At 51.1% G+C, this 25321-nt stretch overlaps 1 protein-coding gene and 1 long non-coding RNA gene across 10 annotated transcripts; one reads left to right on the top strand and one right to left on the bottom strand.

Moving 5' to 3' along the window:
* The first annotated feature begins 1823 nt into the window (after positions 1–1823).
* On the top strand, positions 1824–24879 carry RBCK1 (RANBP2-type and C3HC4-type zinc finger containing 1). Of its 9 annotated transcripts, none has more exons than XR_010154124.1 (13): positions 2037–2577; positions 3623–3818; positions 11287–11380; positions 11493–11691; positions 13115–13236; positions 13326–13499; positions 14607–14767; positions 15887–15998; positions 21228–21407; positions 21838–21969; positions 22402–22500; positions 22862–23005; positions 24265–24879. XR_010154124.1 is itself a non-coding variant. In XM_001152050.8 (12 exons), exons 1-12 carry the CDS (start codon positions 2556–2558, stop codon positions 24343–24345), a joined length of 1533 nt encoding a protein of 510 aa, XP_001152050.1. In that variant the 5' UTR covers positions 1824–2555; the 3' UTR covers positions 24346–24879. The 9 variants fall into 9 exon arrangements, 7 of the variants coding, with proteins under 7 accessions (XP_001152050.1, XP_009434922.1, XP_063658722.1 ...); XR_010154125.1 differs by having other exon boundaries at positions 3674–3818; XM_001152050.8 differs by lacking the exon at positions 21838–21969 and having other exon boundaries at positions 1824–2577; positions 3674–3818.
* LOC107969894 (uncharacterized) lies at positions 12550–14411 on the bottom strand. Its single transcript, XR_001712026.3, has 2 exons — positions 14312–14411; positions 12550–12856 (listed from the first exon to the last, which is right to left on the bottom strand). It is a non-coding gene; the product is annotated as an uncharacterized LOC107969894 (long non-coding RNA).
* Positions 24880–25321: the final 442 nt, after the last annotated feature.

Consider the following 25321-nt stretch of genomic DNA (forward strand, 5'->3'; position numbering starts at 1 on the left):
GCATATAAATTATATCTCAATAAAGCTGTTTATAAAAAGAACAGCAGTTAGATTGACAGGTGATGATATCTCAATAAAGCTGTTTATAAAAAGAACAGCAGTTAGATTGACAGGTGATGATATCTCAACAGCAACCATTTCCCAGCATTTTGGGAGGCCGAGGTGGGCCGATCATTTGAGCCCAGGAGTTCAAGACCAGCCTGGGCAACATGACCAAACCCTGTCTCTACAAAAATTAGCCAGGTGTGGTGGCACGTGCCCGTGGTTTGCAGCTACTCGGGAAGCTGAGCCCAGGAGTTGGAGGCTGTAGTGAGCCATGATCACGCCACTGCACTCCAGCCTGGGCAACAAGAATGAAACTCCATCTCAAAAAAAAAAACAAAAAAACAAACAAAAAAAGGCTTCCCCAGGCCATTCAAATGTACAGCCAAAGTTAAGAAACATTGTCTAAAGGGATGTGTTTCCGGCAAAAGAAAAATTATCCCAGATGAAGGTCTGAGGTTCATTCCTTCATTCAACATATGGAGCCTCCATTATGTGTTTGGAACTGTTCTAGACACCAGGAACACAGCAGTGAGCAAAACAAACCAAAGTCCCTGCCCTCTAGGAGAGGAAAACAGACCCAGAATAACATAAATAAGTAAAACATGCTCCGTTAGACAGTAATAGATGCTGAGAAGAAAAAAATGAAGCCAGGAAAGCGGATGTGAAATGCTGGATACGTGTGTCTGTGAAATTTCAGATGGAGTAGCTAGGGAAGATTTTTGGGTAAAGACCAAAATAAAGGGAAGGAGGGAGCCATGCAGACGTTTGGGTTATGGCAGGTGCAAAGGCCCTAAGGCGGGAGTGTGTCTGACTTACTCCAGGACCCAGCAGGTCAATGGGACTTGAGTGGAATGAGGCAGGGGCAGGGCAGTCAGCTACGAAGACAGAGATCAGATCGGGAGGCAATTTGCAAGCCCTGGGGAAGATCTCGGATTTTGCTTTAAGTGAGATGGGAGTACTTGGGTCGGGGAGTGGCATGGGTTTGATTTACATTTTAACAGGACTCTCCGGCAGCTAGGTGGAAATGGACGGTAGGGGGCAAAAAGAGAAGCAAGGAGGCCCAGGAGGAGGCTGGTTCAAGACCCCTGAGATGATGGAGCACTGATGGAGCTGGAGCGGGATGGGGCCGGAGGAGGTGAGGGATGAGATTCCGCAAGTGGAGCCCGCAGGATCTGCTGATCGATGGGACGAGGAACGGGAGAAAAATTAAAGCGGCGCATGAGGTAGACGAATGCAAACTTCACCAATAACTCAACGAAAAGACAGACGGTGACCGCTGAGAGGCAGCGTCGGATCTGGGTAAGGGCGGGTTCCTGAGCCTGCCAGGCCTGGATTCAAACCTCGGCTGAGTGGCCTTGGACAGGTCATCAACAAACAGAGCCTTCGTTTATTCACGTGCAAACGGAGCCAAGGACCGGGCCTGCCCCGCGGTATGCCTGAGGCTTGGGTGAGCAGGCGCCGGGCTCGCAGGGCGCGCTCCTAACCCGTCCCCAGCGGCTCGACGCTGTGGATCCCGCCGCCCTCCAGCCCCGGCTCCGGCGCCGACTCCTGCTCAGGCTCCTGCTCCTGCCCCCGGCCCCGCCCAGGCCCCGCCCCCGGCCCCACCCACCCCGCCTCGCGGCCCCGGGCCCCGCCCACCCCGCCTCGCGGCCCCCGGCCCCGCCCACCCCGCCTCTCGGCCCCCGGCCCCGCCCACCCCGCCTCGCGGCCCCGGGCCCCGCCCACCCCGCCTCGCGGCCCCCGGCCCCGGCCCCGGCCCCCGGCCCCGCCCACCCCGCCTCGCGGCCCCCGGCCCCGCCCACCCCGCCTCGCGGCCCAGCTCCTTCCCGCGGCTCTGCGATGCGGCCCGCAGGGTGACCCGGGCGGGAGTCCGGGGACCCGCGATCAGCCCCGGAGGACGGGGTGGGGTCGCCCCAAACAGGAGCGCCGGGACCGCTGGGACCCCGCACTCGGCGTCCGCCGCCGCCGGGTAGCCGGGCAGTGGAGGTCCCGGATGAGGCGACAATTTTTCCGGCCCCCCCTCCCAGTCCCGCCCCACTTCCGGGGCCGCCACTTTCACTTTCTCTTCCGCCGAAGCCGCTCCCCTTGCGAAGAACTGGGGCCTCCCGGGAGGAGAGAGGGCTTTGCCTTGAAACCCGGGACGCCAGGGGCGCTCCCGCAAGTGGGGGTCCTCCGGGACTTGGAACGCCCCGGCTGGGTGGTGTCCGGGCGTCCTTTCCCCGCTTCTTCCCACCTCGGCTGGTCCCGTTTCCTCCTGCGCCCAGTGCGGACCTGTCTCGGCGCCCGCTGCCCTCTCACCGCCCCACGCAGGATCCCGGCCTGGTCACCGGGCAGTGTGATGCTTCCCGACTGCCGCGGGGACAGCGAGGCACACACAGGGCTTGGGCCGCGCCGGAGGACACACGGCCTGGCTGAGTTGCTCCTGGTCTCCCGCCTCTCCCAGGCGACCCGGAGGTAGCATTTCCCAGGAGGCACGGTCCCCCCCAGGGGGATGGGCACAGCCACGCCAGATGGACGAGAAGACCAAGAAAGGTGGGCACAGGCTGGAGGTGGCTGGGGAACTTCCGGTGGGAAGTGGGCCCCGCAGGACCTGGCCTTGCCTCTGCCCAGAAGGGCCTTGGAGAGGGGGCTTTAGCCTGCCCTCCCTCTACCCTCCTCCCCATCAGTTTCCTCCTTTGGTACCTGCTGGCTTCCAGAGCCATCTTGGGGCCCTGAGAACTCCTTGGGCTGGCTCTGTGCTGAGATGGGGCTAGGGGACTCGCAGAGGACACAGGGCATTGAACTTGGAGACCTCCTGGGCTGGTGGGAGACAGATGTCAGTTGACCTGAGAAGCAGGGGTACTTGCCTCTTCTCTTGTCCCCTGCACCTAGGGTTGTAGAACGGAAGTCAGTCACTGCCTTGCTGGAAACCCTCCCATGCCCCTCTGTGTTCTCCAAACAAAACCCAGAGCCCCTGGGTGGCCCACAGGATATCTGTCCTCAGTCACCCCGCCATGCTCACTCTACTGGAGCCCCACTGGCTTCCTTGGGTTCTCATCCAACCATTTTTTGGCCAAGGCCCTTACTCTTCCTTCCACTTGGACCACTCTTCCCCACTGGAGCTTGACACGTGCAGCTTCTCCTCCTTCAGGTCTTAGCTTCAGTGTTACCCCCTCCCGGAGGCCTCCCCTGGTCTCCTTAACCTGTTTATTTCCCTGCCAGCAAGGATCGCAATCTGACTTTTTTTTTTTTTTCTTGTTAAACTTGTTCATTGTCTCCCCACTGGGCAGGGAGATCCATAAGGAGAGGGGCCCTGTTTATAAATCTCTGTGGGATTCCAGTTCCTGGGACAGTGGGTGGCACACAGTAGGAGCTCAATAACTGCTTGTTGGATAAATGAATAGAAATATGAGGGACCCTGGGAATGGGAAGGACAAACAACCAAATGAGCCTAGTATGAGGAGGAGTGGGGAATATTAACCCCTCCCGGAGAAAGGGACTTTTAGTCTGGGTGCTGAAGGATACGTAGGAGTTCACCAGGAAGACAGAAAGCAGCACACACAAAGGATCGCCTCCTTTCCTACCCCATTACTCCCAGCTCCTGAAAATAAACCCTGTGCTAACTGGCTCCTGCTGTACTGGCTTTCAGCAGAGGAAATGGCCCTGAGCCTCACCCGAGCAGTGGCGGGCGGGGATGAACAGGTGGCAATGAAGTGTGCCATCTGGCTGGCAGAGCAACGGGTGCCCCTGAGTGTGCAACTGAAGCCTGAGGTCTCCCCAACGCAGGACATCAGGTGAGGAGTGCATGGCTGGCCTGAACCCAAGGGACAGCAGGACGGGATATTCTTGCCTGTAGAACAGTTCTTCCTAATGGCACGTTCTGGCTTCAGGAGGCCTGGCTTCTAACCCTAGTTATGTCATTAATCAACTGTGAAATACAGAGCAGGTCACTTCACCTCTCAGTGTGTCCTCATTTTAAAAATCAGACCGTAACAGTAGCTATCTCATAGGGTTGTTAGGAGGTGTACCGTATTAGGATGTTAGGCCTTCTACAACAGAAGAAAACGGAACAGTGACGTAAACAAATTTGATGGCAGGGAGTCCAGATAGGGAGGTTCTGCTCCCGACAGTCCTCAGAGGCTCATATTGCTTCTCTCACTATTCTGCCATTCATTCCCAGACTCCTCATGGTGCAAAATGGCCATTCCAGCTCCATCCAGCCATCACATCACAGGAGGAAGGGAAGAAAGACACCCCTCCACACTCTTCTAAAGAGCATAGCTCAAAAATTGTACACACTTCTTCCGTTAATTCCTATGGACCAGAACTGATTCCCACAGCTACAGTTCAGCTTGAGGGGAGACTGTATAGCCAAGATATTCAGCTAGAATTCAGGGGTTCGCTTGGTAAGGGAAGGGAAGAGAATGGATACTGTCGGTCTGTGCTCCAGGAGACTTAAACTCAATGCTGAAACACTTTGCACAATGCCTGGCGTGTTATGCACTCAATAAACATTAGTGTCTATTGTTCTTTTTTGACTGCTTTTTCATTACTGGATAGTAAGGCAGTAGTTTTATGGTTTCTGATTTTTGGCTCTTGGTGGGTCCCATTTGGTTTTTCTTAAAACAGTTTTATTTATTTATCCTTACAGTTCGACCATTTAAAGTATACAGTTCAATGGCTTTTAGTATATTCAAGGTTGTGCAACCATTGCCACAATCAATTTTAGAACATTTTCATCATCCTGTAAAGAAACCTGGTACTCATTAGCAGTCAGTCCCCATCTCTCTACCTTTTCCCTAACTCCCCAACCTTAGGCAACCACTAATCTACTTTTTATCTCTAGGGATCTACCTTCTGGAAATTTCATATAAGTTGAATCATGCAATATGTGGCCTTTTGTATCTGGCTTCTTTCACTTAGGATCATGTTTTCTAGATTCATCCATGTTGTAGCATGTCTAACAACTTCATTCCCCCCTTTTTTTTTTGACATAGGGTCTCTTGTCTAGGTTGAAGTGCAGTGGTGCCATCATCGCTCACTACAGCCTCAACTTCCTGGATTCAAGCAGTCCTCCTGCCTTGGCCTCCCAGGTAGCTGGGACTACTGGCATGTACCACCACACCCGGCTAATTTTTTTTTTCTTTGAGATGGGAGTCTCACTCTGTCCCCCAGGCTGGAGTGCAGTGGCGCGATCTCAGCTCACTGCAAGCTCCACCTCCCAGGTTCATGCCATTCTCCTGCCTCAGCCTCCCGAGTAGCTGGGACTAGAGGCTCCCGCCACCGCGCCCAGCTAATTTTTTGTATTTTTAGTAGAGACGGGGTTTCACCATGTTAACCAGGATGGTCTCCATCTCCTGACCTCATGATCTGCCCGCCTCTGCCTCCCAATGTGCTGGGATTACAGGCGTGAGCCACCGCACCCAGCCACACCTGGCTAATTTTTAGAAAATCTGTAGACATAAGGTCTTGCTTTGTTGTCTGGGCTGGTCTTGAACTTCTGGCTTAAGCAGTCTTCCCACCTCAGCCTCTCAAAGTGCTGGGATTACAGGTGTGAGCCACCATGCCCAACCAGAACTTTATTCCTTTTTATTGCCAAATAATAATCTATTGTATGGACATATCTCATTATCTTTACTCATTAAATCAGTTGATGGACATTTGGGTGTTTCTATTTTTTGGCTATTATAAACAATGCTGCCGTGAACATTTGTGTCCAACTTTTTGTGTGGACACGTTTTCATTTCTCTTGGATACACACTAGCAGTGGAATTGCTGGGTCATACGGTAACTCTATGTTTAACCTTTTGAAGAAATGCCAGACAGTTTTCCAAAGTGGCTGCACCATTTTACATTCCCACCAGCATATATGAGGGTTCTAGTTTCTCCACATTGTCTCTAATACTTGTTGTTGTTTATCTTTTTGATTATAGCCATCCTAGTAAGTTTGAAGAGGTATCTCACTGTGGTTTTGATTTGCAGTTTCCTAATCATTTGATGACAAATGATGTTAAGCATCTTTTCATGCACATATTTTCTTTGGAGGTTTGCCTATTCAGGTCTTTTGCCCATTTTAAAATTGGGTTTATCTTTTTTTTTTTTTTTGAGATGGAGTCTCACTCTGTCACCCAAGCAGGAGTGCAATGGTGCAATCTCGGCTCACTGCAACCTCCACCTCCCAGGTTCAAGTGATTCTCCTGCCCCAGCCTCCTGAGTAGCTGGATTACAGGTGCCCACCACTACACTGGCTAATTTTTGTATTTTTAGTAGAGACGGGTCTTACCATGTTGGCCAGGCTGGTCTTGAACTCCTGACCTCAGGTGATCCACCCACCTTGGCCTTTCAAAAGTGTTGGGATTACAGGCATGAGCCACTGCACCCGGCTGGGTTTATGTTTTTATATTGAGTTGTAGGAGTACTTTATTCATTTTAGATAGAAGTGCCTTATCAGCTACATGATTTGCAAAAATTTTCTCTCATTCTGTGGATTGTCTTCTCACTTTGTTGATGGTATCCTTTGAAGCACAAAAGTTCTAAATTTTGATGATGTCCAGTTAGTCTATGTTTTATTTTGTTGTTTGTGCTTTTGGTGTCATATCTAAGAAATCGTTGCCTCATCCAAGGTCATGAAGATTTACCTCTATATTTTCTTCTAAAGATTTTATGGTTTTAGCTCTTACATTTAGGTCTTTGGTCCATTTTGATTTAATTTTTATACAAGGTGTGAGGTAAGGGTCCAACTTCATTCTTTTGCACGTGGATATTGAGTTGTGCCGGCACTATTTGTTAAGGCTGTTTTCCTCTGTTTAATCATCTTAACCCTTTTTGGAAATTAATTGACCATAAATGTGAGTGCTTATTTCTGGACTCTCATTTCTATACCATTGAACTATAATATATGTCTGCCCTTATGCCAGTACCACACTAATTACTATAGCTTCATAGTATTTGAAATCAGGAAATACAAGTTCTCCAACTTTTGTTCTTTTTCAATATTGTTTTGGTTATTGCAAGTCTCTTGAATTTCCATATAAATTTTACGATCAGCTTGTCTGTTTCTGCAAAAAAAAAAAACAACAACTGGGGATTTTGGTAGGGATTTCATTGAATCTGTAGATCATTGGCCACTTGATTTTAAACAAAATATTGAGATACCTACTTCTTGAAATGATTGCTTGAGACAGTACCTGTGTACTCCTTGCTATGAAAAATGAGGAAGTTAACATACTCATCTTCCACCTTTCCTTTTCCTTACTTTTTTTGTTGAAGTATCATTGTGGACACTTTCCCAGTTGACTTCCACTTGATCCCCTGAATTAACTAACTGGCACTGGCGTTTCCTTTGTAAAATGTACAATGTCAGCCACCATCTTGCTACTAAAGTGTGGCCTGTGGACCACAACATGGGGGGAATCTCAGGTCCCACCTCAGACTTGCTGGGTCAGAACCTGAGTTTTGAGAGGCTCTGGGCAACCGGCACCTCTCAGACCTGCTGTTGGGTTCTCATCGATGGACCCGATGCTTCCTAGCAAATGATACCTGTTGTATGTGTTATTGGTAATAACATAGTTTACTTAGCTATTACATTAATTAATAAAACATGAGCGCTGAAAGAGTTGTTTCTGTGAAAATAAGCTGATTGCTTTAAAAAGATAAGAGACAAATCACCAAAAAAAAAAAAAAAAGATTAACACTTTTGGGTGAGACAGTAGTAAGGAAATACAGTAAAAATCCAGAAGGGCTCTGTGCTCTGATGCTTCAGGAGTGTGTCTAAGTTCTTGCTCGCTTTAAAGAAGCTGCTGCTAGAAATTATATCGATGTGGTTCATACAAAAAAAAAAAAAGAAAAATCCCTGGGAAACTCCAATGAGCAGGTATAAACTCACGCTGGGCATGGCGGCTCAGCACTTTGGGAGGCTCAGGCAGGAGAATGGCTTGAACTCGAGTTTAAGACCAGCCTGGGCAACATAGTGAGACCTTGTCTCTGCAAAAAATAAAAAAATTAGCCAGGCTGGGTGGCACACACCTGTAGTCCCAGCTATTTGAGAGGCTGAGACGAGAGGATTATTAGACCCTAGGTGGTTGAGGTTGCAGTGAGCCATGATCATGCCTGAGTGACAAGGTGAAACCCTGTCTCAAAGAAAGAAAGAGAGAAAAGCCATTGGCTGTACACCTAGAGACTGGCCAGTGAATATGCATTTATAGTATGTAAGTTAAAAGTGTTTAAGCTTTGTCTGCAGCTGTTTTTGTGATTCTCTGCTGTTCACCAGCGATCCTGATGTCACATTGGATGAGAGAGCTCCAGCTGTATTTTTTTTGTTGATAGTGTTAAGATTATAGCTTTAAAAAATTTTGTTTTCTAACATAATTAAGGCCTTTATGCTTTGCCTCTAGGTTGATTCTAAAAGTGTAACACTACTAGAAAGGATTTATAGTATTTTGATTATGGAAATATTATTCACTATAGAATAACTAGTGCAGTTGAAACCATATGCACTTTTATGTTTCAAAACCCTTCTTGCTGGAAGAACATTTTGGGGTTAAGATCCAGTCCTTTTCATTTTTTACTTTTCTTCTATTCTCCTGTATCAGACTCATCTATTTTTGTTTTTCAAGAACTTTTCACGTGGAAAATGTGGTAAACTTTTAGAGTCTTTGCATGTTTAAAAATTTCTATATTTTGCTCTGTCAATTCATTGATAGTTGACTGGGTATTCAAATTGTTTACCTGAAGAATTTTGAGAGCATTTTCTGGACTGCTTTTAAGTAAATTTCAGATATTATTTTATCCTTAAATACTTTAGTATGTGTCTTCAAAAAATTAGGACTTGGCGGGGCACGATGGATGATGCTTGTAATCCTAGCACTTTGGGAGGCTGAGGCAGGTGGACTGCTTGAACCCATGAGTTCAAAACCAGCCTGGGCAACATAGTGAAACCTTGTCTCTACAAAACATTAGCTAGGCATGGTGGTGCGCCCATCTAGTCCCAGCTACCCAGGAGGCTGAGGTGGGAGGGTCACCTCAGTCCAGGAGATTGAAGCTGCAGTGAGCCAAGATCATGCCACTACACTCCATCCTGGGTGACAGAAGTGAGACCCTGTCTCAAAAAAAACAAAAACAAACAAAACCCCTCAATACTATTATCACACCTTAGAAAAGGAATAAGAATTCCTTAAAATCCGCTAATGCCCTGTTTATATTCAAATTTTCCTATTTCATTAGTGCTTTTTACAATTGGTTTCTTCAAATCAGGAGCCAAACAATATCTACATATAGCATTTCTTAATATGTCTTAAGTCCCTTTTATTCTCCTCTATTTTTATGCCACTAGTTTTTTTTTTTTAAGAAACCTGGTCTTTTGACCTCTAGAATTTTCCCCATATTCTGGATTTATCCATTACCTCTTCATGGTATGTATTAGACCACTCTAGCATTGCTACAAAGAAATATCTGAGACTGGGTAATTTGTAAAGAAAAGAGGTTTAATTGACTCAGTTCTGCAGGTGGTGTAGGAAGCATGGTCCTGACATTTGCTTGGCTTCTGGGGAGGCCTCAGTGAGCTTTTACTGAAGCGGGAGCAGGCACTTCACATGGTGAGAGAGGGAGCAAGAGAGAGAGTTGGTGGGGAGGTGCCACACTTTACAACAGCCAGATCTCACGAGGACTCACTGTGGCGAGAAGTCACTACAGTGAGCGCAGCACCAGGCTGTGAGGGAGCCGCCCCTATGACCCAAACACCTCCCACCAGGCCTCACCTTCAACACTGAGGATTACAGTTCAAGATAAGATTTGGGCAGGGACAAATACCCAGACTATCATGGTGTCATTTGCTATCTCCCGTTTTTCCTGTAACTGGTAGTTAGAGAGAAAGTTTCAGTTAGTCAGCAGTCACTTTTTTTTTTTTTTTTTTGAGACAGAGTTTCACTCTGTTGCCCAGCTAGAGTGCAGTGGTGCGATCTTGGCTCACTGCACGGTCCGCCTCCCGGGTTCACACCATTCTCCTGCCTCAACCTCCTGAGTAGCTGGGACTACAGGCGCCCGCCACCGTGCCTGGCTAATTTTTTTTTTGTATTTTTAGTAGAGACGGGGTTTCACCGTGTTAGCCAGGATGGTCTTGATCTCCTGACCTCGTGATCCACCCACCTCGGCCTCCCAAAGTGCTGGGATTCAGCAGTCACTTTTAATGTGCAGGAACTCTTCCTCATTTTTTGGTTGCTTCATGCCTTTTCTTGCTTTCTGAATGCAGTGTTTTCCCAAATCTCTCTGAAGGTACTAGTTAGACTTCACTGTTGCTTATTGTTCCATACCCTAAATGATCTCTGTTTCCTTTGGGGTCGGTTCTGTTTTTTCATCTTTTCATGTTTTTGATTTCCCAAACATGTTGGAGGATCCTCAAGAAAGTTAAAACCACTTTCTCTGGAATAATACCATGTAGATTTAAATCCTGCCTCTGGCTGAACACAGTGGCTTACTCCTGTAATCCCACTTCGGGAGGCCAAGGCAGGAGGATCACTTGAGGCCAAGAGTTCAAGACCAGCTTTGGCAACATAGTGAGACCCTGTCTCTACAAAAACTTAAAAAATTAGCCAGGCATGGTGGCATGAGCCTGTGGTCCCAGCTACTTGGGAGGCTGAGTTGGGAAGATCCCTTGAGCCCAGGAGGTTGATACTGCAGTGAGCCAAGGTAGCACTACTGCACTCCAGCCTGGGCCACCGAAAGAGAGCCTGTGTCTTAAAATTAAATCAAGACATACAAATGAACCCTGCCTCTAACAGTTATTAGTTGCTTAGTTTGGCAGAGTCACTGGAATCTATCTGTGCCTCACATTTTTATCTGTAAAACAGGGATACGGCAGTACCTGTCTGATGGGCTCGTTGAGAGGATTAAATGAGTTAACACGCATGAAGTGCATTAAACAGTCCTAGCACGTAGTTAACAACAACTTCTGGTGGTTTCACTAAGGAGCAGGGGAGAGAAGACAGAAGAGGTTGGAGAGGTCAGGGAGGTGCCAGATCATGGAGGCCCTCGTGTGCTGCCACGAGTTGATTCTAAGAGTAGCGTGGAGCCATTGGAGGGGCCTAACTGGTGGGTTCTAATAAAGGAAGAAGCATGGGTGGGGCCTACCCCAGACTGGGGTTTGTGTGTGTGTGTGTGTGTGTGCATGGCCATGTGCCTGTGTGCAAATATGTACATGTCTGTAGCCGGTGGCTGAGGCTGGACCCCTGGCCAGAGCCCATGCTGAGCCCCTGCTGTTCTCTGCAGGCTGTGGGTGAGCGTGGAGGATGCTCAGATGCACACCGTCACCATCTGGCTCACAGTGCGCCCTGATATGACAGTGGCGTCTCTCAAGGACATGGTGAGTGAGGAGGCTGAGGGTGACACTGGGGTGAAGGCTCTCCCTTTCACTCCTGCTTCCTCTCTCTCCTCTGGCCCTCCCTTCCCACTCTCCCTCTCTTTGCCCCCACCAGGTTTTTCTGGACTATGGCTTCCCACCAGTCTTGCAGCAGTGGGTGATTGGGCAGCGGCTGGCACGAGACCAGGAGACCCTGCACTCCCATGGGGTGCGGCAGAATGGGGACAGTGCCTACCTCTATCTGCTGTCAGCCCGCAACACCTCCCTCAACCCTCAGGAGCTGCAGCGGGAGCGGCAGCTGCGGATGCTGGAAGGTGAGGCTCTGCCCTGAGCACCGCCGGACCCAGCGGGGGCCCTGGACTCACTTGAGGGCATACGGCAAGCAGGGGCAGAGCCCCTGGGTTTTTAGTCAGGGACTCACCCAGAGGACCCTATCCAAGTGGGGAAGAGAGGACCTAAGACACATGGGAGGGAGCATTTCAGGGACCCATCATGAGAACAGCTGGCATGGGGAGGGGTGGACTCTGTCCAGGCTCGGGCATTCCCAGCTGTGTGACCTTGGGCAAGGTTGCTCCTATCTGCTGCCCAGTTTGCTAAAAGCATAAATTGGGTATGACAGTGATGGTGATAACTAGTATTTATTCTTAATTTTTAACTTCTGAAATGTTTCAGACCTACAGAAAAGTTGCTAAATTTTACAAAGTAGTATATAAAGAATTCCCGTGTACCTTTCATGTGGGTTTTACCACATGTGCTTTCTTTTTTTTTTTTTTTTTTGAGATGGAGTCTCGCTCTGTCTCCCAGGCTGGAGTGCAGTGGCGCAATCTCGGCTCGCTGCAAGCTCCGACTCCCGGGTTCACGCCATTCTCCTGCCTCAGCCTCCGGAGTAGCTGGGACTACAGGCGCCCGCCACCACGCCCGACTAATTTTTTATATTTTTAGTAGAGACGGGGTTTCACCGTGTTAGCCAGGATGGTCTCGATCTCCTGACTTTGTGATCCGCCCGCCTCTGCCTCCCAAAGTGCTGGGATTACAGGTGTGAGCCACCACGCCCAACCCACATTTGCTTTCTTTTATCATTCTCTTTCTATATAAAATTATTTTTTTTCTGAACCATTTTGAGAGTAAGTTGCAGACATGATGTCTCTTTCCCCTAAATAATTCAGTGTGCATTTCCTTGAAAAGAAAGGTCATTTTCTTACATTACTAGGTATAACAATCCAACTCAGGAAACTAACGCTGATACAGTACTGGTATCCAGTCTACAGATCTTACTCAGATTTTACCAGTTGTCCCACTATTGTCATTTATAGCAAAAGACTTGGCATTCTGCTGTCATGTCTCAGTCCCTTTCAAAGAGTCCAGGCCAGTTTCTTTTTTTTGGCGGGGGTTGGGGGCTGATGTTTCCTCCGGAATGGATCAAGTCACTGTTTTGGCAGGACTGCCTCAGCGGTGCTCTTGGGTCCCTCTTGGTGCATCCTTCAGGAGGCACAGAAGGGCTGGTGTTATGCTGGATTTTGAAGCTCAAAGGACATAGAAGCATTTATCGGTGGAATAGGGACCCTGACCCTGGGGGAGCCAGGATGCCCACTTGGCCAGATGGAAGCTGGAGGTACCCCCAGGGAGGAGGGAGAGGATAGGGGGAGGGTCTGCCTGGCTGGCTCAGGGAGACCCACCCCCATGGGTGTGGACCAAGTGGGCCGCGTGGAACCACCACCCTTTAACCCTCCTCCACAGATCTGGGCTTCAAGGACCTCACGCTGCAGCCGCGGGGCCCTCTGGAGCCAGGCCCCCCAAAGCCCGGGGTCCCCCAGGAACCCGGACGGGGGCAGCCAGATGCAGTGCCTGAGCCCCCACCGGTAAGCTGTCCTTGGCCTCAGTATCCTCTTCTGTGCCCCTCCCTTGCCTCACCCTGCCCAGTCGGGCTCACAGCACCCTCTGCTCCCAGGTGGGCTGGCAGTGCCCCGGGTGCACCTTCATCAACAAGCCCACGCGGCCTGGCTGTGAGATGTGCTGCCGGGCGCGCCCCGAGGCCTACCAGGTCCCCGCCTCATACCAGCCCGACGAGGAGGAGCGAGCGCGCCTGGCTGGCGAGGAGGAGGCGCTGCGTCAGTACCAGCAGGTGGGCGGGAAAGTCCCTGGACAGACACCTGCAGACCGCACGGGGGAGGTGTAGGCCAGGAAGGGAGACACCTGCGCATTGCCGCTCCTCTCCGTTACTGCCTTGCCCCTCCCAACCATGCTGCTGGCAGTGACCCTGCACCTGGCTGTGACCTGCCCTCTCTCAAAGGTCACCCCGTGGCTGAGACCCGCTCCCTGGCTGTGGCGCACATCCAGGTTCACATGCCCCACTCCCACGTGGGCTGTGGCTCCATCCCCAGCTTTGACACACCACACGAGTATGGCTGGCCATGACCCCAGCACCCTAGCCATGACCCCAGCACCCTAGCCATGACCCCAGCACCCTAGCCATGACCACACCTCAGCTCGGACCTCACCCCCACCTGTCTGTGACCTAAGCCTGCTCCACCTCGCCGTGACCTCACCCTGGACTCTCCTACTCCTGACCTCTTCCCTCTCGGGCTGGGCCCACCCCTGACTTCCTGAGAGCCTGGCCTGGCCCCTCGCTGCCCCCTAGGGGGATGACCCCCGACCCCGGTCCTACGCCTTAGCCCTACCCCGCCCCCATCGTGACACACGCACTAATGACACAGACATTGATCCCCGAGTGCTCCCCATTCTGATCTCACCCCTGGCCCCACCTGCATTCCGCTTGGACCCGGTGCTGCCCCCGGCCACCCCACTCCTGTTCCCGTCTCAGCTCCCCGGCTTCGTCACTTCCCCACCCCTGAACTTGAGGTGGCTCCACCAGCCCTGGCCCGGGCCCTGCCCTGCTACCTGACTCACCACTCAGACCCCGGCCCCCTTCCTTACCTTGCTGCCATTGCTGTCTCTCCTGGCGCCTTCCGTGGCTACCTGGCCGGCCTCCCCTCCCTTGGCTTCCCCACCTCCACCTGGCCTCACTCCCAGCCCCGCCCCTCCCAACGTGCCTGCTCCTGCCCACCCCATCCCCCATCCCCCACCCCCATCCCCCATCCCTACTGGCTCCCAGCTTTGCCTATTGCTGGTCTGACCCAGCCCTGACCACGCCCCCTGGCCCTTCCCCCTTCGTGGTCTGACCCGCCCCCGAGGCCCTGACCCGCCCCGTGGCCCCGCCCCGTGTGCCCAGCGGAAGCAGCAGCAGCAGGAGGGGAACTACCTGCAGCACGTCCAGCTGGACCAGAGGAACCTGGTGCTGAACACCGAGCCCGCCGAGTGCCCCGTGTGCTACTCGGTGCTGGCGCCCGGCGAGGCCGTGGTGCTGCGTGAGTGTCTGCACACCTTCTGCAGGTGCGGCCCCCAGTCCCACCCCCGGCAATGCAGCTTTATCAAAGCCGCCAATTACGCAGGGCTGGACGTGGGTGGGGCCCTGTGCTCTGATACCTCATTGGACGCCCGCGAAAACCTACGAGGTAGGCTCCGTCTCCCCATGTTGCAGACGAGGAACCTGAGGGAAAGAGAGGCCCAGCACCTTACCCCAGGCCACATGGCTCATAAGAGAAGCAGCCTAGACGTGAGCGCAGGCGTGGGGGGAGACTCCAGAGCCTCCCTTCCCCTCTACCTTTCACCGCCCGGGCTCCTGCAGCCACGCTGCTCTCAGCCTCGCTGCTCTCAGCCTCGCTGTGGGCATCTGCCAGTTTCTGAGTCTCCTGTCATGGCCCTTCCACCCCTGAATGTGGGGAACACAGACCCACTCACCACAGCGGACCCTTGTGGAGCCGCCCCTGGGTGACAGGCTCCGTGCCTGCCTCCTGCAGCTTACATTCCAGCAGAGAGGCTGATGAGAATCGGATAATCGCTGGTTGATGTCCTTGTGAACTGTGTAAATGCTACATACAGTACATTAAGAGACAACAGGAGTCCTTCCCAGAGAGGGTGGTCTGGAAGCTTCCAAGGAGGTAGCCCCAGAGCAGGGACCGGAAGGCCTGCTGTAGGTGTGGGGTGTGGGCCTGGCCTGTTGGAGGAGACTGAGGAGGTCTCTTGGTGGCTGGAGCAGAGGGATGAAGGGGGTAATCAGAGCAGGATAGAGAGGTGTTGGGTACGTGAGCAGCAGTGAGGAGTTGGGATTTGTTCTGGGTGGGATGGGGGTCACTGGGGAGACATGGCTGCTGTTCTGAGATAGACTTTAGGGGCCAGATGGATGCAGGGAGCCCAGCGAGGAGGCTCCTGGAGTCACCCAGGTGGGGGATGTGGGGCCTGGACCAGAGAATCAGAGCGGCAGGATGGAGACAGGGTGGAGGCCTTGGTGATGGGTTGGTGAGAGGGATGGGAAGGAAGGAGATATTGAGGAGAAGTCCACCTGGGGTGACTGAGTGAGGCCCCTGGGGTCAGGCCTTGCCATGTGAGGGGTGGAGTCCCCAGTGAAGGGGGTTCCTATGATCCTAACTCTTTTCCCCTCCCCTCCCCTAGGGAGTGCCTGCAGGGCACCATCCGCAACAGCCAGGAGGCAGAGGTCTCCTGCCCCTTCATTGACAACACCTACTCGTGCTCGGGCAAGCTGCTGGAGAGGGAGATCAAGGCGGTAAGGCCTCAGGGTGGGAGACATACCCCAAGTCCTAAGGAACTGGGCCCTGAGCAGGCAGCAGACATCTTTCTTTTCTTTTTTTTTTTTTTTTGGAGATGGGGTCTCACTATGTTGTCCAAGCTGGTCTCAAACTCCTGGGCTTAAGCGATCATTCATCCTCAGCCCCCCAGACATTTTTCAAGAGCTTTGTCCATGTGGGGTGTTGAGACCCCAAGCAGAAAAAGAATTGAGGGGAGTAGCTAGTCAAGAAACCACATCTATGAAGGAAGGACAGCAGAGTTGTTAAGAGTCAGGGACTCCGCTGGGTGTGGCAGCTCACACCTGTAATCCCAGCACTTTGGGAGGATGAAGTGGGCAGATTGCTTGAACCCATGAGTTCCAGACCAACCTGGGCAACATGGCAAAAAATATTCAAAAAATACCCAGGCGTGGGGGCATGCGCCTGTAGTCCTAGCTACTTGGGTGGGGTCTGGGATGAGTGGGCTGAGGTGGGAGGATTGCTTGAGCCTAGGAAGTCAAGGTTGCAGTGAGCTGTGATTGTGCCACTGCACCCCAGCCTGGGCAACAGAGTGAGACCTTGCCTCAAAAAAAGAAAAAAAAAAATTAGGAAACTCTGGAGCCTGGTGGCCTGGGTGTGTGACCACAAGTCAGATATTGAACCTCTCTATGCCTCTATCTCATCTCTGTTAGAGTCAGAGTTACAGCTTCTATTTCCAGGATTGCAAAGATTACAGTAGAGGATATGTGTATAGAATAGGGAACTCTGGAGCCTGGTGGCCTGGGTGTGTGACCACAAGTCAGATATTGAACCTCTCTATGCCTCCATCTCATCTCTGTTAGTCAGAGTTACAGCTTCTATTTCCAGGATTGCAAAGATTACAGCAGAGGATATGTGTATAGAATTCAGAGTACTACATCCAGGTGCAGTGGCTCATGCCTGTAATCCCAGCGCTTTGGGAGGCCAAGGCGGGTGGATCACCTGAGGTCGGGAATTTGAGACCAGCCTGACTAACATGGAGAAACCCTATCTCTACTAAAAATACATAAATTAGCTGGGTGTGGTGGCGCATGCCTGTAATCCCAGCTACTCAGGAGGCTGAGGCAGGGGAATCGCTTGAACCCGGGAGGCGGAGGTTGTGGTGAACTGAGATCGTGCCATTGCACTCCAGCCTGGGCAACCAGAGCGAAACTCCGTCTGAAAACATATATCTATATATTGAGAGTAGTGCTTGTCACATAGTAAGCCTTTGTTGTTGTTAGCGCTTACTGTGTAACAAATCACTGCAGGCTCAAAACAACAGTCATTTATTCAGCTCATAAATCTGCAAGTTAGGACAGTTGGCCCTCTGTATCTGTGGGTACCACACTGGAGAATTCAGCAACGGTGGATAGAACATATTCTTAAAAAAACAAAAAAATTACAATAAAAAACAAATTTAAAAAACAATACAGCATAAACTATTTGTATAACATTTATGTTATATTAGGTATTATAAATAATCTACAGATGATTTAAAGTGTATGGGAGGATGTTGGTTCGTTGTATGCAAATACTGCACCATTTTATATAAGGGGTTTGAGCATCCATGGATTTGGGTATCTGCAGGGATCTTGGAACCAATTCTCTCTGGATACCGAGGGATGACTATAATTTGGGTTGGACTTACCCGGATGGTTCTTCTGGTCTGGGCGGGGCCTCGCTGATTTCACCTGCGCCTGGCTGGTGGGTCAGCCGCGGTGGCCTGGTTTATAATGGTCTCATCTGTGATGACTGGGATGACTGGGGCCTCCTTCCACTTCAGTGTCTCACCCACCAGCAGGCTGCCCGGCCTTCTCATGTCATGGTGGTCTTGAGGTTCCAAGAGCAGCCATCGGGAGCCCCAGTGCATGTGTACTTTCTAAGTCTGCTCGTTTCTCACTTGACACTGTCCCATTGGCCAAAGCAAGTCCCGTGCTCAAGCACAGAGTCCATTGGGAAGGGACCACCCAAAAGTGTGGAATCGGGGAGACAGAAACAAATTGGAGTCCCCACTCCGCCAGTCTGTCACAGCGTTATGTGTGTCTGCGTCCGTGTGTGCTTGCCGCTGGCGCTCTTCGTGAATTCGTTAGCAGGTTCTCTGCCTGGCTGCTGGTGATCTCGAGCAAATTGTTTCCCTTCTGTGGGACTCCATTTCCTCATCTGAAAAGTGGACAGTTGGGCTTGATTCATGGTTTTCAAACTGCTGGGAAATGACCTTCCCAGACTTGGGCAGTGTGGGTTCCCAGGCCAAGACATGGCAGCCGAGGCCCAAATGGGAGAGCCCCACAAAACACATACACCAGACCCCCTCTTTGTTTCTGTCCCCCTGCCTCTCTCCTATGCCCCTATTTCTCCTGAGAATGCTCCCAACTTCACCAAGTGTTTATGGAGCCCAAGAGGTTCTGCCCCTGGGGCAAGGGGGGAGGCACAAGAGGTAGAACTTTGGGAGTTCACAGCTCTGATATCAGGAGCAGCCCCGTTTTTCTCTGTTGTCTCTGGTGGTTGCTGAGGCTCCTTCGCTCTGGCCTGGAGAGACCTCATGACCAGTCATTTCATATGTCCCCAGCACCCATAGCCATTTGCTTAGAGGTTTCCCGGTGCAGTCCACCCCAGCCAAGGGGCATTATGCTGGGGCCAGGTTCATGCCAAAGGGCTGCATGAACTTCCCTGGAGCCCACTGGAGTTGATGTGAGTCTCAGAAAATGGTCAGGTGTGACAGAGAGAAGGAGGCAGGGATCAGCCAAGTAATGTAGTGGAGGTTGTTTTTACAAAAACAGAAAAATATGCCTCACCACATAGAACCAGAGCAGAAATCAGAGAGAAAATCACCCACAAACCCAGGAAATCCTCCAATTGCATTTTATCCTATTTCCTTCAGTATCTCCGGGCAATTTTTTTTTTTTTTTTTTTTCCTTTTTGAGACAGAGTCTCGCTCTGTCATCCAGGCTGGAGTGCAGTGGCGCGATCTCATCTCACTGCAAGCTCCGCCTCCCGGGTTCACGCCATTCTCCTGCCTCAGCCTCCCAAGTAGCTGGGACCACAGGCGCACACCGCCATGCCCAGCTAATTTTTGTATTTTCAGTACAGACGAGTTTTCACCATGTTGGCCAGGCTGGTCTTGAACTCCTGACCTCAGGTGATCCACCCACCTCGGCCTCCCAAAGTGCTAGGATTACAGGCATGAGCCACCGTGCCCAGCCAGATACGATTTTTTAAGTCAACTTTACTTAAGTATACTTTGCACACAATAAAATGTACTCATTGTAAGTATGCAGTCAGGTAAATTTTAACAAATGTAACTCTCATAACCACCAACCACTGTTACATATAACATAGGCATGATTTCTGCCTCATTGTAACCAGCATGGATACAATAGCTTTAGCTTTTGTTATTTTGCTATAGAATTTTTCTAAAGATTATTACAAATCTCAATAGCACATATACTGTTTATACCTCTTAGTTCTAGTTTCTCAGTTTGTAATACTCCTTCAAGGAATGTTTTGCATGGTGTAGTTTTGTTTTTTTTTTTTTTTTTTTTTTTTTTTGAGACGAAGTCTCACTCTGTTGCCTAAGCTGGAGTACATTGGTGTGATCTCGGCTCACTGCAACCTCCACCTCCCAGGTTCAAACGATTCTCCTGCCTCAGCCTCCCGAGTAGCTGGGACTACAGGCAGATGCCACCACGCCCAGCTAATTTTTGTATTTTTAGTAGAGATGGGGTTTCACTATGTTGGCCAAGCTAGTCTTGAACTCCTGACCTCGTGATGCGCCCGCCTCGGCCTCCCAGTGTGTTCAGATTACAGGCGTGATCCATCGTTCCTGGCTGGTGCATCTTATATATTATTTTCTTGGGATAAATTTAAAGAAGTGGGATGGGTACCAAAGGGTTAGAAAAGTTTGGGATGGTTGAAACGTTATTGCCACATTGCTTTCTCAGTGCTATGTACTAGCATACTAGTTTGTTCAATTTTTATTTTTTATTTTTGCGGGTACATAGTTGGTGTATATATTTCTGGGGTACATGAAATACTTTGATACAGGCATGCAATGCGTAATAATCACATCATGGAGAATGGGGAATCCATCCCCTCAAGCATTTATCCTTTGTGTTACAGACAATCCAGTTAACCTCTCTTAGTTATTATAAAATGTACAATTAAATTATTGACTACAGTCTGTTGTGCTATCAAATACTAGGTCTTACTCTATTTTTTTGTACCAATTTACCATCCCCACTCCCCTGCCACGCCCCACTACCCTTTGCAGCCTCTGGTAACCATCCTTTTACTGTCTGTCCTCATTAGTTCAGTTGTTTTGATTTTTAGCACCTGCAAATAAGTGAGAACATGTAACGTTTGTCTGTCTGTGCCTGGCTTATTTCATTTAACATAATGACCTCCAGTTCTTCCATGTTGCTGTAAATGGCAGGATTGCATTCTTTTTTGTGGCCGAATAGTACTCCATTGTATATATGTGCCACGTTTTCTTTATAGGATACTAGTTTAATCATGTCTTTCCCAACATTGCTTATTACTTATGTTCTTTTCTTTATTGTGAGAAAGTAGACATAACATTTACCATTTTAACCAGTTTTTAGTGTACAGTTCAGTGGCATTAAGTACGTTCACACTGTTGTGCAACCATCACCACCATCCACCTCCAGAACTTTTAGAAATTCCCCCACTTTCTTTCACTTTCTTCTTACTTTTCTTTTCCTTTTTTTTTTTTTTTTTTTTTTTAGCTAGGATTTCATTCTGTCACTCAGGTTGGAGTGCAGTGCATCAGTCATGGCTCACTGCAGCCTTGACCTTCTGGGCTCACGCGATCCTCACAACCCAGCCTCCCAAGCAGCTGGGACTACAGGTGTGAGCACCACACCTGGTTATTTTATTTTTTAAAAAATTTTTTGGTAGAGATGAGGTCTCACTGTATTTCTCAGGCTGGTCTGAAACTCTTGGCCTCAAGGACTCCTCCTGCCTTGACTGACCTCCCAAAGTGCTGGGATTACAGGTGTAAGCCACCACACCTGGCCTAAAATCCACTCTTTGAGTGGAGTTTTTCAACACTATGAGGATTACATGAAGAAAAGAGCCTGGGGCTGGGTTGGAGTTTATGGGCTGGGGGCTTTCTGGAGGGTATTTAGTGGTCAAGGGTCATATGTCAGGTGTTCTGAATCCTGAGCAGCAAGGACATGGTGTGTTGGCAGCTCCTGACCCCTGAGGATTACCAGCGATTTCTAGACCTGGGCATCTCCATTGCTGAAAACCGCAGTGCCTTCAGCTACCATTGCAAGACCCCAGATTGCAAGGGATGGTGCTTCTTTGAGGATGATGTCAATGAGTTCACCTGCCCTGTGTGTTTCCACGTCAACTGCCTGCTCTGCAAGGTGGGGCAGGGACTCACCCCACCTAGTCACTGTCATCTTGCCTGGAGCTCACCACACTGCAGTGCTTGTTCTCCTGGGAAGGGAGCTGTGACACTGGCCTGCTGGTCATGACTTAGAGCTACATGTCAGTGGGAGAGTGTGGCTTGAGCCTGAACCGAGCCCTGGCCCCACAGACGGAGTCCCAGCCCCAGCCCCAGATGGAGCCTCAAACCTAGGCAGCCCTGGTTCACAATGGAGCCCCGACCCTGGGCCAGTCTGACCCCAGTCACAGACTGAATCCCAGTCCCACATTGAGCCCTGATCCCATCCAAGTCCATAGACTTGGCCTCTGACCAAACCTGACCCTGCACTTGTCACTTAAGGTGGTCCCATATTCAGCTCAGACCCTGAGCCGAGCTCTGACCCTGGCTTCTGACTGAATCTGTGACAGACTAAGGCCGGACCCTGGCCCTATACCACGTCTCCACCCGTGTCCTCAACTGAGTGCTGACCCCAAACCTAGACAGCCCTACCTGATCCTTCCCCCAGGCCTGTCCCCGCCGCTTCATCTCAAAAGTTGAAGGTGAGGAGCCGGTAAACAGGTCTGGAGCCTGGTCTCAGACTCAGCCTGAGCAAACTCAGTCTGGGGTCATTGGGCCTGTAACCCCGGGCAGGCCCTTGGCAGGGATGCAGGGTCTCACCCTAGGGGTATAAGGGATTTCTGTGCCCATCAGAACTTAAATAAGCTGGGTGTGGCAGCACATGTCAGTGGTCCCAGCTACTCAGGAGGCTGAGGTATATTTTGCTGTTAGCATATGTGATGACCTTGACTTCACCTCCCTGGCGCCAGTATCCTCTTCTGTAAAATGGCTTATGCATTACAAAGTGAGGTCCTGCCAGTGACTACAGCTAGAGGCATTAAGTGCCTTTGTGGACTCCTGCCCTGCACCTCACCTCTCCCAGCTTCTTAACCCCCCGAGGAAGCTTCTTACCTTGAGTCCCTCACCCGCTACAGGCCATCCATGAGCAGATGAACTGCAAGGAGTATCAGGAGGACCTGGCCCTGCGGGCTCAGAACGATGTGGCTGCCCGGCAGACGACAGAGATGCTGAAGGTGAGGCTGGGACAGGGCCGAGGCCTAGGGATTTTAAGTTCTGGGATCCAGGTGGGAGCTGGGAGCTTCTCAGTAAGGGCTGTGCTCACACATCCCTGGAGGCTCTGACCTCCCTTCTGGCTGTCACTCCCATCCGGAGGTGGGACTTAGGCCGAATGGTCATGTCAGGAAGAGCGTCTGGGTGGAGGGTGGAGACCACAGGAATGAAGAGGGGGTTGCTGGATGGAGCCTGGCCTGGCAGAGCCACACAGGAGAGACTCCACAGCTCTAGAGGGTCACCACCTTCTCCCTGCCATGGGGAGGGGCCAGGCTGGGTGACTGCCCCAGCCCCGCCCCAAGGCCAGCACCTGCCCCACTCCAGGTGATGCTGCAGCAGGGCGAGGCCATGCGCTGCCCCCAGTGCCAGATCGTGGTGCAGAAGAAGGACGGCTGCGACTGGATCCGCTGCACCGTCTGCCACACCGAGATCTGCTGGGTCACCAAGGGCCCACGCTGGGGCCCTGGGGTGAGTCTTTGCTCGTGGTGGTGTGGAGAGGGTGCCCTTGTGGGCTTTGCCTTAGGGGAGGGCTGGGAAAACTACAGCCCATGGGCCATATCCAACCCAGCACCTGAATTTGTACAGCTCCCGAGGTAAGAATTTTTTTTTTTTTTTTTTTTTGAAGTGGAGTTTCACTCTTGTTGCCTAGGCTGGAGTGCAATAGCGCAATCTCAGCTCACTGCAACCTCTGCCTTCCGGGTTCAAGCAATTCTCCTGCCTCAGCCTCCCAAGTAGCTGGGATTACAGGCATGCGCCACCACGCCTGGCTAATTTTGTATTTTTAGGAGACACGGGGTTTCTCCATGTTGGTCAGACTGGTCTCAAATTCCCGACTGCAGGTGATCCACCTGCCTCGGCCTGCCAAAGTGCTAGGATTACAGGCGTGAGCCACTGTGCTGCAAGAATGTTCTTTACATCTTTAAATGGTTGAAAAAATACCAAAAGATGACTATTTTGTGACGTGAAAATTACATGAAATCCATGTTTCGGTGTCCGTAGGTAAAGTGCTTTGGAGCACAGCCGTGTTCATTCATTCACATGTTGGCTGTGGTTGCTTTTACACTACAGAGGCAGAGGCCGTATGGTTGCCCGGCCCAAAATGACTGGCCCTTTGCAGAAAAGGTTTGCCCACCCCTGCCCTAGAGGACAGCGAGTAAAGGTTCGATCTGGAGTCAGAGGTGGATTGGCCCCTGGCTCTGGCACATACTGACTGTGTGACTAGGCTGCCTGCCACTCACCTCTGTCAGCCCCATTTCCTCTGTGAAATGGAGATGATAGCTGGGCTTATCTCAGGCTTGTTGTCAGAATCAAGTGGAAAAATTGCAAGAGAAGTGCTTAGAGAGCCTGTCACTTGGTGAGCACCCTTGCAGATGGTAGCTGTCGTTATTAGGGGTGTGCTCTGGAATTGGGGGCCTGTTGTTACGTTCAGGTAGACTTTCAGACAGGTGGAGGCAGAGGAAACTGCCCTCTCGCATGCTGACATGTCTAGAATATGCAGAGTGGTCAGATCCTCTCCCTGGCCTGTTCCCGGATCTAGGCGTGGGTAGACTGAGTGCTGTGGGAGCCCAGAAAAGGCCTCAGTGACTCTCCATCAGGTAGCTGAGGCTGACCAGGCCATTCTTGCAGGAGGACCGGCAGAGGCAGAGGCCTGGGGTGGGAGAGTGCTGGGCTGTGGGGGCAGTCTCTGCACCACGCTGACATTCTCTTCCCTTCCTCCCATCCTCTAGGGCCCAGGAGACACCAGCGGGGGCTGCCGCTGCAGGGTAAATGGGATTCCTTGCCACCCAAGCTGTCAGAACTGCCACTGAGCTAAAGATGGTGGGGCCACATGCTGACCCAGCCCCACATCCACATTCAGTTAGAATGTAGCTCGGGGAGCTTCGTGGATGGCCTTGCTTGCTGTAGCGTCGTAGGGGCCCTGCCTGCACTGCGGTTCTCCACGGTCACATCTGCCCCAGTGCCTTTGTCCTTCCCTTGGGGCTTGCCGGCCAGACTTCTCTTCCCTGCAGCTCCCACCTCTGCCTGACCCCAGCCTTAAACATAGCCCCTGGCCGGAGGCCTTGCTGGGTGGAGCCTCTGTGACTCCATACTCCTCCCACTGCAACACTCATCTGTCAAACACCAAGCACTCCCAGCCTCCCCGCCTTCAGCTGTCAGCTTTCTGGGGCTAACTTCTCTGCCTTTGTGGTTGGAGGCCTGGGGCCTCTTAGAACTCTTGCTAACCTGTTCAGAGCCAGGAAGGAGACTGCACAGTTTTGAAAGCACAGCCCGTCAGGTCCGGCTCTGCGTCTCCCTCTCTGCAGCCTGTGTAAGCTATTATAATTAAAATGGTTTTCTGGGAAGGGATGAGTGTGATGTCCTTGAGAGGAAGTCAATGTCCTGGCCTGGGACTCTACGCACAGGCAGGATCCTGAGGTCTCTGGGAACTGCATCAGAAAGTTGACTTGTCAGTCCATCTGTGGTAGAATGAGGCTGTGACTGAGCACTGGGACCTTTCTACTACACGTGGACCCCATGCCCAGCCTCAGGGGCAAGGATGCTCTTGGGTCACCGTCAGCCAGGACAGGTAGAGTGTGCAGTGTGTCAAGTCTGCAGAGAAGGATGGGCTTAAGGGCGGGAGGGGAAGTCTTGCCACTCCTGCTCCCTTTTGACCTCTCAGCAGGCATCTAGGGTTGGCAGGTAGATAGTTCAAGAAGGAACGAAGCTGCTGCAGTTAAGGGGTGAGGTTGTCCATCCTAATTTTCTCATCTCAAGCAAGATGGCAAAGTATCGATTCAGCAGTAT

This window comes from Pan troglodytes, chromosome 21 (genome assembly GCF_028858775.2).
Source record: "Pan troglodytes isolate AG18354 chromosome 21, NHGRI_mPanTro3-v2.0_pri, whole genome shotgun sequence".
Classification (NCBI taxonomy): domain Eukaryota; kingdom Metazoa; phylum Chordata; class Mammalia; order Primates; family Hominidae; genus Pan; species Pan troglodytes.

Bases quoted from the DNA above. Each gene is read 5' to 3' on its own strand.
- RBCK1 (XM_009436647.5), top strand. From the start codon at position 2,556: ATGGACGAGAAGACCAAGAAAG. The intron at 2,578-3,622 runs GTGGGCACAGGC...CATTACTCCCAG, and splicing joins GGACGAGAAGACCAAGAAAG to CTCCTGAAAATAAACCCTGT. The intron at 15,999-21,227 runs GTAAGGCCTCAG...GTGTGTTGGCAG, and splicing joins TGGAGAGGGAGATCAAGGCG to CTCCTGACCCCTGAGGATTA.